At 41.9% G+C, this 14,758-nt stretch overlaps 1 protein-coding gene across 1 annotated transcript in view; it reads right to left on the bottom strand.

Annotated features, from left to right (window-relative positions):
- Positions 1 to 9,502: 9,502 nt before the first annotated feature.
- The window catches only part of opn1sw2 (opsin 1 (cone pigments), short-wave-sensitive 2), a 19,205-nt gene continuing 13,949 nt past the window's right edge, over positions 9,503 to 14,758 (bottom strand). The window contains 2 exon segments of the mRNA XM_010771439.1: positions 9,503 to 9,607; positions 10,125 to 10,364. Of these exon segments, the coding sequence (XP_010769741.1) occupies positions 9,503 to 9,607; positions 10,125 to 10,364 (345 nt within the window).

Consider the following 14,758-nt stretch of genomic DNA (forward strand, 5'->3'; position numbering starts at 1 on the left):
TAATAGAAATACATAAGCTAGATCAATTGGTCCATCTGCAATTGTTCTATATTGTAGTGATATAATAGGTTAGTCCACATTAGAGGACAGCCAAGTGCTAAAGCAGCTTTATTGGACAAGGGGTGATCCACAGAACTATAATAGTGACAGTCGCTGCCCTGAATGTCAGACCCTTTAATCCCTCCGGATAGAGAGTTCACATCAGAACACAGGATTTTCAGACCCCGCTTTGATCCTGCAGAGCACGTCATGCTCCTCATGCCAAGGGCAAAGCTGGAGAGGCTAAGGTTTCCGGAAGGATGGCACAACCAAACAGCAGGAAAGGCCCGAAAAGCTTGTTCGTCCCGTGACATAAATAATTATCTGTGGCCTATATAGTCAGGATAAGTGGCCTAAATAACAGTTACAGTGAAATAAGTAGAAATCAAGGGAACTATAACACTTTCTATGATGCACATGTTTTTGATTTAATTTCTGTTTTGACACACATTAAGTCATTTTGAAACGTTTCGTGTTGTTTTTGCATGAGTTTTATTATATATGTTCACTTAAATCAATAATAGGCTACTTTAAGGGAAGAATTCAATCCTGATCATCGGTGTTATCTGTTGGCTTTACTCGTGTTGGTTTATCCTGCAAGTGGTAATGAGTTCTGAGAACACGAAGGGCTCAAAATTGTTTCGGTGGAGGATCAGTTAATAAGATAATATAAGATAAGATAAGATGTACTTTATTGATGCCAAATTGGGAAATGTTTGCGTTGCAGCTAAAATCAGAACGTAGAAATTAAAGAGTAGAAATCAAAAATGTTACGCTTTAAACATCTCAAAATAGAAATAAAACAGTATTAAAATGTAGAAAATATACAAGTTGACCATAAAGATAAGAAAATCTATAAACTATCTGACAATAAAACACTATTGAAGGGCCAATGGAAGGAATACATTTTTTTGTATTAGTTCTTACATTAGTTATCAAAAGAAGATCACATATACAAGCCTACATGTGTTTTATTTGGTTGAAGGGATAGTTCAAAATATTGTAGTTTGGAATTGTTGCTGTTTTCCCCACTTTTCCATAGTCAGAAACTAATAAAAGTTGTTGGTGTAGTCTGATGTTTGGTCGAACATTAAAACGCTTTCCAGGCTCAATTGCTGGGTGTCTTTTGGATCAAATAAGATAATCATGATCCCATTTAGGCATCAAGGAATCGAGCTGAACTAATCAAGTAAACTAAGGGGCGGCGAGTGAGCGCCTCTTTACAAGCTTTGTCTGAGGGGAAGGCAGAGCTACAAATAGTCATTTGATCATAGTCAAATAGTAGAAAATACGTCCAGTGTCTTTTCCTAACCACTTTCTGAGTGTAAAAAACAAATTTGACCGCGAACACCAAAGTAAGGGGGGGGAAACGAAGACAATAGAAGGGTTAAAAACCTAGGATAAGGCAACGACAGTGCCTAATTGGACAACATATACAAACTACGAGATTTTTTAAAGCACCTTTAAATGTAACACATAATATATACAGTGACTTCCAATGCTGTACAGTTCAAGTAATGATTCCTGTCCAAAGAGAAAGAGTCACTCCTCCAAAGAACAACATTTATGATTCATCCGATGTCCAACGATCACACAGTGACGCGGATGTTATTGGCGTCCGAATGGTGCGTAGCTTTAAATGTTTCTACCGCAAGGAATTGTAGGATGACATTATCTCCTTTCCATATGAAGGTTGGTCTAGAGTTTCCCGTGCTGAAGTAGATCAGAAAGGAAGCATTGTAGTATCTTTCTTTTGCATTTAAAGAATTCAACCAGCTCTTATCATGGCTTAATTCAGGAGTTAAGAAGATTCCTAAACTGATTATTCCATCGCATTGGCTCTGGTTGTTGAGAGTGGAAGTCTAACAAACTTGGCTTATATCCCTGTTTTATGTTTCAATTAACCCTTTAAGAGCCTCTGTATCGCTAACTCTAACCCTAATCGTCGATACAATTGATACTATGTCAATGTATTAAGTCATTGTTGGGTATCTTTTGGGATAGTATTCTCCCCTGTTGTGTTGAACGTCTTTTCCAAAGCTGGTCGATGCAGGTGAGGATTTCATGTCCCGGCAGACCAAAGTAGATTATACGGACAACTCCGGTTCTGAGATGTAATCACTTCTCAGTATTTAAATCTGAGTAATTACTTCTGGCATTCTCACTCGATAACAGGTTAATCTATCCGGAACAACAGTTCACTTCAGACCAGGAGTTAACAAAGGTTTATGGAAATCCTTTCCACGTCTCGCCTCAAGTAGCCGGCCCACGGATTTGATGAGTACTCCAAGTGGGGCAAGGACTGCGCATCCTGAAGAGGACGGACCCTAAAGAAATCTGTAAACTTTCATTTTCTATTTATTTCTAATTGTGTTTCTATTTATATTTTACTCAACAGAAGTTATACTGCTTTAACTAATGTCTTAGAGGAGAGTATATTACTTTTAAGTATCTTAATGTACCAAGAGGTGGAGATTTGATGATTTTTCTACGTGATTCTGTGATGTTTCGAGGGTAGGTCTGGAATTCCGCTAGTTCTGAACTATTCATGGTTTGTAAAAGTTCTCTACTAGCAGAACTCGGATTTGCTCCCGACTAGCGACGGGAATCTCCATGACGTGAGAGGCTGGCTTTTACACCCTCTGTCTGAAAAGCATGTGTATTAAGAGAAATTACACTGATGAGGAATGAACCGTGTTGCTTCATATCGCGTTCACTTCACACCAGTGTAATAATCCTATTTGTAGATGTTGTTTGCAGCTGTTATTATGGGATGTTGTGATGATCAGATTGTTTTCTCTTTGCTTTTTCTCTGCAGCACAGATGACCCTTGGTTGTTATCATTTTCACATGTAAAACTACCAATAACAGAACAAAATCTTCAGATTTATAATTATTTTATGTTTTTATATGTGCTTTCCCTTATCTTGGTAAACTTACAGTTGGTTACAGGTGGCAGGTGTTTCTGTGGCAGGTTTATCTTAAAGGTAATTAGAATAGGCACACACAAACAGAGAAATGTAAGCACTTATGTGACCACCAAGAGATTAAAGGGTTATCCCATTAAGTTAACCCTCTTTAGCTTATTGTGTTAAAGAATTAAGAAAAAACTCCTACTACTTTAAACCGTGTGCCATCTATCGGGATTATAATAGGCAAGGTATTTGTTTTCCGTAGCACTTATTATCGTTTATTAAATTATACGCAAATAGAAAATGATTAATTATGTTGTTGTATGCAGGGATGTGTGTGTGTGTGTGTGTGTGTGTGTGTGTGTGTGTGTGTGTGTGTGTGTGTGTGTGTGTGTGTGTGTGTGTGTGTCTACGCCAAGTCATACTTTGAGCCATCCATGTACTTTACTTTAATTCTATAGTTTATACTTTTCTATGTCTTTTTTTCGCAGATATCGAAGAAATGTTCACATCTTTTCAGTTAAAACCCAACACTGTGCCAATAACCCAATGGTATGATAAATGCTGCATTTAGAATCTATCTACATTTTAAAATATTATAAGCAAAAAGTGTGAACAGTACTTATGGTGTCATAAAATGTTTAATGTTTTACTGATAAATTAAGGTTTAAGCGGTTTAAGGTATGAAATGTAGCGTATTTTTTAAGATTGTGACATGATTATGTCTATGTCAATGTCCTGTGTGAACCAAGTATCTTTAACAAGTACTCATGAGCTCATAAATACTGCCTTCTTTTCAGATTTCTTATTGTGTATTTTCCGGCTCAACCAAAAGACTTTCTGAAGAGTTTATTTAGCATGAGAAGTAGATTTATTGGGCTGACCCATACGGAAATATCTTATCTCAGTTTACCATTTTTGTTTTGTTTTCACTGGACAGGAAGGAGAGGACGATCTGAAAAGTAGGCTAACTGCTAAAGCTGTCAGACTAATGTAATGGATAATAAAAATAAAACAACATATTTAAGTACAAGTGCCTTCATTGTGTGCCTTTTTCAAGTTTTGAATACCAGACAAAGGCAACTGTGGCAAAAAGGAATTCTTCTTTTATCATTTATTATCTAATAGTAAATATTGCAGGTCTCCCTTGAAAAAGAGATTTATGATCTCAAGGGACCAATCTGGTTAAATAAAGGTTTGAAATTAAATGAAATAGAGAACTTGTATTATGTCCAACAGAAGAAAATGATCTCATCACTTTGGAGAAAGCAATCTTTTGACATTTCTTGTAGTGTAAGTATATGTAATAGAAATCATTTGCTGTAACCTTCATATAATGTAATTGTCTCTCTGAATTATTCTCTGAATTCTCCCTTTAGCTCACTGCTGATGTTCTGAAACTAAATCTAAATATAACATATTAAGTTTCAAAATATCTACAGTGAGCTGGAAGAAAATGTTTGGACCTTGCTTATAACTCCTTATCGGTAAGAATAATACAATTCTGTTCGTCAACATTTTTGCTTCTTCTGTGTTATTTGCATCATGTAAGTCATTTGTTGGTGAGGGCAAATATATTTATATTGTTAAGCTACAAGTGTGACTGGTTAGGGTGTGGTTTGGAATTGGACCACCATTTTTCCAACCCAGTTAAGATTTAACCATGCTCAAACCACTGATCTTCTGACTCTTCCTTTTAATCCCTTCAACCAAAGCCTGTCCAACAGTTTCCAGAGAAAATTCCCGGCCAGGTTTCTTCGTTTGTTAGGGTTAGGGTTAGGGCTAAAATGGGATCTACTTATACGATCAGAGATGACAATCTATTATGTTTTTATATTATTTCATTCATAGCCCATATCCCAAAAATTGTGGATTGGGAACAATCCATTCTCATTGTTGATCTGCTATAGACGGTGTGCTTTCATGTGCACTTGTTAGGTACGATCTTACCTTGCATGGCCGAGTCAATATTTGGTGAGACCCCATCTCGGATCAGTCGTGGAATACAGTGGTTTTGGCAGTAAAGGACATATTGGCTTGATTTGAAATAAATAAGGTTGAAGCTCATTGTGCCACTATTTCAACATGTTTTAGGTGTTCTAAGTGTTTTCCGTGCGTTATAGCTGAATAGTTTAAAATACCAATTCCAATTGGACTCAAACAATTGACCTTCAGATTAGCAGACATCCATTTAGATGAGCCAAAGCCACCCAGATGGAAATCATAACAATTGCAAAAGGGGGGGGTTATACATTCAAAAATACAAAACTGATTACAGTCACTGAACTGGGAACTAAAGATGGAGACGTTCAAGGATCAAGACCTGTCAATATTTTGTCACAATATCTCTGGAGAAGCAGTAATACTGAGTTTTGTATGTTAATAAATGTTTATATCTGGCTCTCAAGGGCTCTGAAGTGAAGTGTCCTTCTTGCGCCAAACACACCCAGACATACTCCACAGTTTCGAAGCTTAATAATCAGCCATATAGTATTTTGTTTTTTAGACTTTAAAAAACGAATACATTAACTGATGTGTGAACCAAAGATGGAGGAAGACACGAGATGGATTAAACAACAATGGGGTTTGAAGATAAGCAAGATCGGGCTGGGTTAATACTTGGATGGGGGTCAACGTGGGAATTCCCAGTGCATGTGTTGATCACTCAAAGAGAGAAGCGCATGTCCCTGTTTTCCTCTTTGCTGTGTAAGGCTTCTAAATAAAAGTTGAACTTGTGAAAGGAAGTGAAAGAAAATATTATAGCAACTAAAAAATGTTGTTATAGACACGTACACATTTAATAGTCGTATCGACAGAATACAAGGCTACCCAAGCAAAACATTGTGGCCAGCAGCATTGCGTAAAAGATGGGCTCATTGTGTTCTTAAGGTACACATTCGATCAAAAATACATCACAGTAACAGATACTATTACGGCGTACATACGGAGAGTTTGTCATGTGGCCTGGAGGTCTACTGGGGGCAACATCATCTTTCTTCAGATATTCTCAAAGCCATGTACTTTTAGTACATTATATCTTTGTTAAATCATCATCATAAGTAAGCCATCAGAGTAAGATAAACCACTAAAGCAGAATGGCATGTTGATTGTGTTGCTGGTGGGGAACTGTGAGCAAAGGAGCATTAATCAGCTACAGCATCGCAAAAATGAAGAATATTATAAGAGATTTAACATAGAGATAATGTAAAATGAAAAGTGACTGAGCATAGCCAAAGACAGAACATGTTACCCTTGTAACCTGGGCCCCATGCATGTAAAACAAACAGAGTTGTAAAATCATGAAGCACATTTACTCAAGTGCTGTACTTCAATACAATGTACTTCTTCCACCTCTGTTAAAAAATAAGAATTATTTACTCAGCTATGCACACCTGTGATCTTCTTTCTTATTAAAAACGTGCTATTTTAATCTACCTTGATGCTCTTTGAAGCTACTGACAGATTCATATTTCGTGATGAAACTCCAGACTGACGCTCTGACGCTGCACTAACTGATAAACAACCCATATAGTTTCTTCCCAAGCTAGAGTAAACGTGATATTACTTCAGCATTGTTAACATGGGGACTCTGAGATACATAGATCAGTTGAACCCACTCGTGAATGTCCAATTGAGCTTATGTGTGTAAAAAAATACAGCGGTTGCAAACAAGTGACTAAATGAGACTACTGAAACGCCCGAACGTTAGACGCCTGACGGTGGTGATGCAAAGACCCATTGAACTAGATTTCAGTATGTATTATGAGGAGGAAGGACAGATTAGTTCTGTACCGAGCGGCAGCGGTGCCGGCCGCGGGGCCTCGGAGCCAAGTAGGCATATGTCTGGTTCTGATAGCGATGGATTAGCCGGAGAGGAAAAACAGACAGGAGGAACGACATTATCTGTTGGAGGAGATGGAGAGGACGACGAGGACTTGCTACGTGGAGGTGAGCCAACGGCAACCGGACAAATACATGAGGGAGGCCCGATACGTCACTCATCTGGAGGAGAGGACCAGGCACGCGTGGAGCATACTTGCCAACCCTCCCGATTTTCGCGTGAGACTCCCGATTTCATAGCCCTCTCCCGGTTTCCTCCCGTGGTCATATTTCTCCCGNAGCCAACGGCAACCGGACAAATACATGAGGGAGGCCCGATACGTCACTCATCTGGAGGAGAGGACCAGGCACGCGTAGAGCAGAGTGCAGACGTGCGATCACAGAGCCTGCCGAGGCTATACATGACTTTGATTTGTTGTTTAAATAGGGGGGCCCCAGGGCCTGATGGCAGGTTAAGGCGGGCTTGCATGTAAGAGTGGGTTGGATCTTTGCAATTTTGTGGAGGTGGTAAAATAAGTATTTGACGGAGGGGAAGGATGTAGATGATGAAGAGGAAAGGGCCGAGTACTGATCCCTGGGGTGGCCTTGGGTGACTGAGGCTGTGCCAGAAGAGTGTTCGTGGAGGGAGATGAAGTGAAATCGGTCTTTTTGGTCTGATTATCAAAAATGTTTACCTCAGAAAAGATTTGATGTCATCAAATTGATTTTCTGCTTTTCAATTATTAATATGTTCAAAACGTTTTTTATTCAAAATATAATACTAAATATTATACAAGTTATTTTTCTTAACCAAAATGACAAAAATTGCATAAAAACACATATTATTCTAACACGGTTAATTTTGGACCCAATTTTGGAAGAGTGTAGGGTCCAGTGGCGGATTTAGGATTGTAGGAGATCCGGGGCTTAGCCCAGGAGTTGTTGGGGGGTGGGTTACAGGGGTAAAGTGCTATTTTTTAGAAGTGGGGGGTGGACCGAACATCCTTTAGGGGGGTCGTCGCCTCCTCTAGGGGGGTCCGGGGGCACGCTCCCCCGGNATCGGCCATTGTTGTTGTTGTCGGTGTCAGCTGTGAGGGGTTTCCACTCGGTTTGGCTTTATGAAGCAGGCACGCAAACGGTTACGTCATGACGCAAACGATGACGCAATGAGGCAGTACCAGTCGGACTCAGGGCAGTGTGAAAAGAGCCGGAGCTAAACCGAAGAACCGGTTCTGAACCTGAAAAGCTCAGCACGGAGCTTGAACCGGAGTTGCGTTGGCATCAATCTGGTGCTTTGAGAGCAACATTAACCCTACCTTAATAATACCTTAAAGCGGACAAAAGGCACTGGAGAACACTTATTCATTAACACCCTTTAATGAAGCAAACTAATGCCTTAACTCACTCAAATACAGTCGTTTATTTATTTCGGTGAAACGAATGTGCGTAGAGTTTTAAAGGATCCGGATAGTCTCACCTTGATTCTGGCGCATTGCTTATCGTTTTATAGATCTATTCTCATCCACCATCTTTGTTTGTGACGTAAAGAGTGTAACAGTCACGTTTCTGAATCGGACACTCTGAGTGGATGCAGTCACAGCCAATCAGAGTCTGATTCAGAGGGTTGCCAGTCAATTCCGTTGCCTGCCAGTTCCGTTGCTATGGTTCCGTTGTTATGTGTACTGAAACGAGAGCCGGTATAATTCCACGCGCGAAAACAAAATAAAAATTGGAATACGTTATTTTAGTGTCTTAAAAGTAGACTGAGGTATGAAGGGTTAACGTTACATCTTAGGATAATTTTTAGTCATGTTCTGTATACATACTAACATATAGGGGTATACTTAGTGTGGTTACTCCATACTAGCTATAACATTAACGTTACATCACTCTTTTTCACTTCTTACTCAGTCAGCCAGAGTGCAGATATCACCATTAGATTCACAAACCTGAAACATCATCCATTTCTTCACTGCAGGTGATGACATTGATGTCAGCTGCTGATACTGCTGCTGCTGCAGCTTGTGGCGCCTGCTTCGATGAAAATAACTTTCTAATATCCATAACTTTATATTAGCTTAAAACTAGGAAGGATCACTTCTTCTTCAGGGCAGGGAAGGCAACGCAGTACGCAGGCTACTGTCCCACAGCGGCTGCCTCTCTGGTGGACTCCGGTACTGCACATTACTCCCGAGACGTTTTCAACAATTCTTTTTTAAGTGAAACATCCAGGGCTTTTCAGAAAACATCCGGGGCTTGAGCCCAAGTAGCCACCCCCTAGCGCCGCCACTGGTAGGGTCCAATCACTCGTGCATCTAAGGGTTAACAACACAATACCCAAATGAGGAAATAATATATATCAATCATTCAAACAAGGGAATGCCATCATCATAGTATAGTCGATTATTTATTCATGTGTCTTACTTGAATAGCAACATCCCATACATTACATGTTACTTGTTAGACGCTTTTATCCAAAGCGACTTACATACTCAATACTGTGGACAATCCCCACAGGAGCAATTTGGGGTGAAGTGTCTCAGGGAGACAACGACATGCTGACTGCAGTGGGGTTTGAACCATAGGTTTGACCCCCTGATCCGAACATCAACGCACAACCCACTGCGCCACATGCCTCCCATCCCATACTTATTCATATGACAAAAAAACTTTTACATGTATTCTTATTTACAATTCAAAATCAGTGTAGTGGTTATAGTCCGATGTTCAGTCTAAGCAGGACCAACTTGGGAGACTTCAGTCACTGATTTTGATGTAGAGCTTTCTTCATCACGTCCACTACCCATACCCATCATCTTCATCATGCATGAACGAAACTGTAGGGGAAATAAAAACAGATAATTGAAGTTCAGATGGAAATGGTTTCTTGTCAACACGTGTAACGTTGGAAAAAACGCTACATGTACGATAAAGGAACATGTGAAATAACAAAGGAAATACTTTGGCGCTCCCAAGTGGTGGTCTCAAAAAAGGCATTGCACCAGAAACTGCAAAATGCACCATTCTCAGTGGGATTTAGTCCTTTTTCTTTTAACTTCTATCAGGATATTTCCACACATTTAACATGTTCTCTTGCTGTAACAAATGTAAATGTCCCCACTTTGGGACGGATAGCTAATGTGCACATGACAATAAAGCCTTGAATCTTGGGCACCAATCAATACAAAAAAACGTTGAATCAAAACTTCTGCAAGGAAGTAATTGTATGGTCTTCTAAAGGCTAAGTGAAATAAACATTATGACTCAGTAAGAAACAGAAGATTATGGACAAAGACTATTTTAGCACTTGAAAATAGATTTTAAATTTGTTGTGCATCACAACATTGAACAGACCTGTTTATTGAAGACAACATAGATTAAAGGGTTGTAGATTGTAGAGCCCTTCGAAAGACAGGAAGGTATGGTCGCCAATCTTAGATCGAAGGTTTGCCCACGGTTGTTCACAACCCAGAGAGCAAAGGAGGCATAAGGCAACCAGCACACCAGGAAGCCCAACACCATGATGACCACCATCTTGGTCACCTCCCGCTCTGCCTTCTGGGTGGAGGCAGACTCTGCCTGGGCCTTCACTGCCTGTGGTGGAAAAGAGAGGTGATTTGGGTTAAATACTTTTTATTAAGCCAGTACTATAATCATCAATAAGCAAGTATATTTGCAGCCACTCTGTGTTGAAGTTACAGCATCAGAAGGATACACTTTTACTAAATAACTCTTAAGATTAAGATCGTTGAGATTACCAATCTTCTTCTCAAGAGCGTCATGGTCAAGTCAAAAAAACATATCATTTTGAAATAAATGTAAACATAAATTACACACCAATAAAATGTAAAAAAAACAATCATCAACATATAATAAGAGACCAATCAGTCCAATCTGCCTTTTTTCAAGTCAACTCAAATCATTTGGGTGATTTTATTACTGATTCCAAACACAGGGAACACCATAGTTAATGCCTTCTTACCAAAGTCAGTCCCAGCTTTAGAGACAGATAGTAGCTCCTTGGAGGCNNCGTTGAGATTACCAATCTTCTTCTCAAGAGCGTCATGGTCAAGTCAAAAAAACATATCATTTTGAAATAAATGTAAACATAAATTACACACCAATAAAATGTAAAAAAAACAATCATCAACATATAATAAGAGACCAATCAGTCCAATCTGCCTTTTTTCAAGTCAACTCAAATCCTCTTTAATGCCTCTGAAAGGACCAGCTTCCAATCATTTGGGTGATTTTATTACTGATTCCAAACACAGGGAACACCATAGTTAATGCCTTCTTACCAAAGTCAGTCCCAGCTTTAGAGACAGATAGTAGCTCCTTGGAGGCAACACAATAACTTCCCATACTTTGTTGAAGTGATGTTGGTGAAGACAGAGGAGAGTCTTATAAGAAAGTTCCAATATTTAAGTGTACGAGTGGACAAGCATACAAGGAACAATGATGAAAATGTATAACAAGTCTCAGTGTTCCGCGGGAGACGGTATCCAGCATGTGAAGGCATTGCAAAATGATTGTAGCTCAGACCTAAAGGTGGCAGCAAGAAGTATTTTGGTCTTACAAGAAGAGCAAGACTTGTTTTCACCAGTTTCTGGATGCAAAGTTTAAATGATTTTTGTTGACTACAGACTCAATTTCAATTACATTTGGCAATTAAAACATTAGGTTTTCTTTTTTTGGAAAGATATATAACACATTTTACATCACACAGGGTACGTACAAAAACTTTAACTTGCAAATATTGTTGGAAAAAGTGGACGTTTACATTGAAAGCATGTTTAATGAATACTAGTGGTCCCAGGAGGATCCCATAGGGAACACCCAAAGAGACACTAAGGGGGCTAGAACTATAATACTTATCAAACCAGCAGCTTGTTCTGACAGACCTATATTGAGAAGTTTTTGCTTATCAGTATAGGTCAATATTTTAAGATCCACATTATCAAAAGTCTGAGATGATTCAACAAGATAATTTACTAATGTAACCCACTCAAATAATGCAGTGAGTTTTTCACCTTGTAATAACCAGCAGCTCCCACTTGGGGCAGTGCTGGGGCAGCAGAGTCTGCATATGAGGGAGGAGAGGAAGAGCAGGCCAGGTGTGGTTGTTAATGAGGCTCAATGAGTGGCAGCTGAGTGTGGGCCCTGTATGTGTAAGACTGTGGGCAGTGTTCGAATTGTTTGATGTGCTTTTTTGATGCTGCGGGGAACCAGGAACTAGCAGAACCGACGAAAGTTTTTGGAGCTGCAGTTCTATTTCGTATGTGGCTTCGCCCTCTGAGGCTATCGCTATTGGGTAATCCCCTGCGCACCCGCGCAGCACTGAAACACTTGTAGTCCACGCCCACCCGCAAGGTGGGCCCCACCCTCGGGCTCCCTTCCGGTATAAATAGGAAGAAATATGGCAGGGACGGCATATAGTCCTATTAGAGGGACGAGGAACGTAAAAACCACATCGTCTTCTCGGCCTCGTGATGTGTCTCCTCTACTCTCACTACTCAAAAAGAGACTAGCTGGACTGATAAACCGACCGAGTGAGGGTCGTCTCCTTCGGAGCGAAATTCGCTTGCCATGTAAGAACATAGCTATGTACAGTATACGACCGACAAAGTATTATTATCCTCTTCTCGACAGGAGTGAAGAGAGTTTCTGTAGGCAAAATATGACCCTCACCTTAATTTGAGTCGGACCTCGCACCGAGAGCGCCCGTCTCAATCACCTCTTGAATGCGAGAGGAGCCACACCAGTGTTGGTGTTGTTCGTGAGAGGGCACTTGTGTCAGACGACGACGCTAACCGCAGTCTGCACCAGATTGTTCACTTACTTATTAGGACCCAAGAGAAGGTTTGCCCCCTGAGTAGTGTCTCCTGACTTGTCCTACCAAGTAATGGGGTGTCTTTTCGTACGACAAACGTGGATTATACCTGAAATTATTGACGCTCGAGTCGGTCCTGTGTAAGTGGAGACTAGTTCGTCTTATAGCTCGTAGTGTATGTTGCCAGTATTCTTTGGTGTAGTGTTCTCTGTGGCAATATTAGCGGGAGCACACTCTTCGTACGGTGTGTGGAGAGTATAGGGACCTCCACATGTCGCGGTTTAGACTCGCTTCTTCTGCTCTCACTTTACCTGTTCGCACACTTTGTTATGGGAGCGTTCGAAAACTGGAGTGCCCGTCCTCCGTGGCCCTACGCACCGGCAGTGGGCTACTTGGCTGGTAATGCCGTGTTAGTGGTGCTGCTCCTTTCGAGAGGGGGGGTCGCAAGGACCCTTTATTTGTCTTTGTGATTGGCCAGATGTCGCTTGTGGGCTTCGAGAAACGCTCGGACAAAGATGAGAGGGGGCGATAAAAGATGAGGTGGACGATAAAAAGATTTGGGGTTTCCAATCTTTTCTTGGCCCCGTCGCTAGACGTGGAGGCAAGACACACTGTAGTTAGAGAACAACCAAAAGCGGGTCGTCGTAATGGGCGCGGTGCACGATACCCGTCGGATCGGAAGATAGCGCGACAGTAACCGCTCCAGCCATGCTAGATCCGTCAAAGAGACTTGCGTGCGTCACGCCGCACAAGGACCGCGCCGTGAGTGTGAAACGAGACGTGAGCTGCTGCGTTGCCAACACACGAGGCGACGGTCTTGTCGCGGCGGACCGACGCAAGTCGTTACGCCGTCTAGCGATGAAGGAGGGACCGCTAACTCCATCCGACGGAAGGTATCGGCGACCGGACAACAGACCTCGCTTAGTTGTGTAGACGTTAACAGGTCGGGTGGCCCCGCTGAGGGGCAGAGAAAGCTCTAAATCTTTTAGTCGCCTCATTTGGTTATCGCGCGTGCATTGTGTTGGCGCGTGCTGAGACAAGACCTACTGGCCTCACAAGGAACATAGGACCTGTGACGACCCCCCTCTCCGAAGGAGACACACACGGTCATTCGAGCCAGGCAGTACCACTGCTCGGTGGCGGTAGGGCGCGCGAGGCACGGCCGTTTTCCCGACGCGTCGCCTCAAAGGTGGTGCGACGTAAAGTAGGCAGAGAGGAGTAGCTGCCGCGCATGTGCGGTCTGCCCTACTCTTCCACACACGTACGACAGGTGTGCTCCGTTGAATATTGCCACGGGAGCACCCAAATATACTGGCACGACATCCTCCGTATAGCCCTGTCTCCTACGGCGCTCGAGACGTCAAATATTGGTATCCAATTTTTGTCGTCCGGAAGACACCCCTTGCACTTGGGTGGGAACCTCAGCAGGGGACAACCTTCTCTTGGGTCCCCATAGTAGTGCACTGGTCGACTGCGGTTGCGTCTCGTCGACGCAGTGCCTCTCCCGACACACCCAACGACTGGTGGCCTCCTCTCGACATTCAAGGAGGGAGCGACGGCGCTCTCGGTGCGAGAGTATCGACCGACTCAAATAAGGGAGGGTCTATTTGCTAACAGACTCTCCCTTCTCCTGTCGAGAGAAGATAAATAATACTTTGGTCCGAAACTGTCTACCGCTATGTTCTACATGCAGACATTCGCGAGAGAGACCCACTCGGTCGTTTATCGTCCCAAAAGCAGGTCTCTTTTTGGTGTGAGAGTGGGGAGGGACACATCACCCGAAGTCGGAAGAGATTGTTTTTACGTCCTCGGTCCTTAATAGCTTGCCGTCTGCTAACAGACGACTATAAGGACTTTACTCTTGCTCCTTAAAGACACTAAAACCCTACTACCATTGCACCTTCATACTGTACACACATACGATGGACGACCTAATCTGCGTCGCATGCGCGACAGGAGCTGGTCCGTCCTAACGTATGACGAGAAATAGAGACGACCAGTATTGTATCTGACATATATAAGTTCCAGTTATTGAGTAAATACCTTGGTCTCGGTGTACTCCCGTCATAGAGTGTGTTAACAATGAGTACAACATGAGAACGTAACTTCACAAGAACACGAGTCATTGCCACACGACTTCTTTTCTCCCCTCGTC

The sequence above is a fragment of the Notothenia coriiceps genome, unplaced genomic scaffold (genome assembly GCF_000735185.1).
Source record: "Notothenia coriiceps isolate Sejong01 unplaced genomic scaffold, NC01 NC01_scaffold00009998, whole genome shotgun sequence".
NCBI classification, from domain to species: domain Eukaryota; kingdom Metazoa; phylum Chordata; class Actinopteri; order Perciformes; family Nototheniidae; genus Notothenia; species Notothenia coriiceps.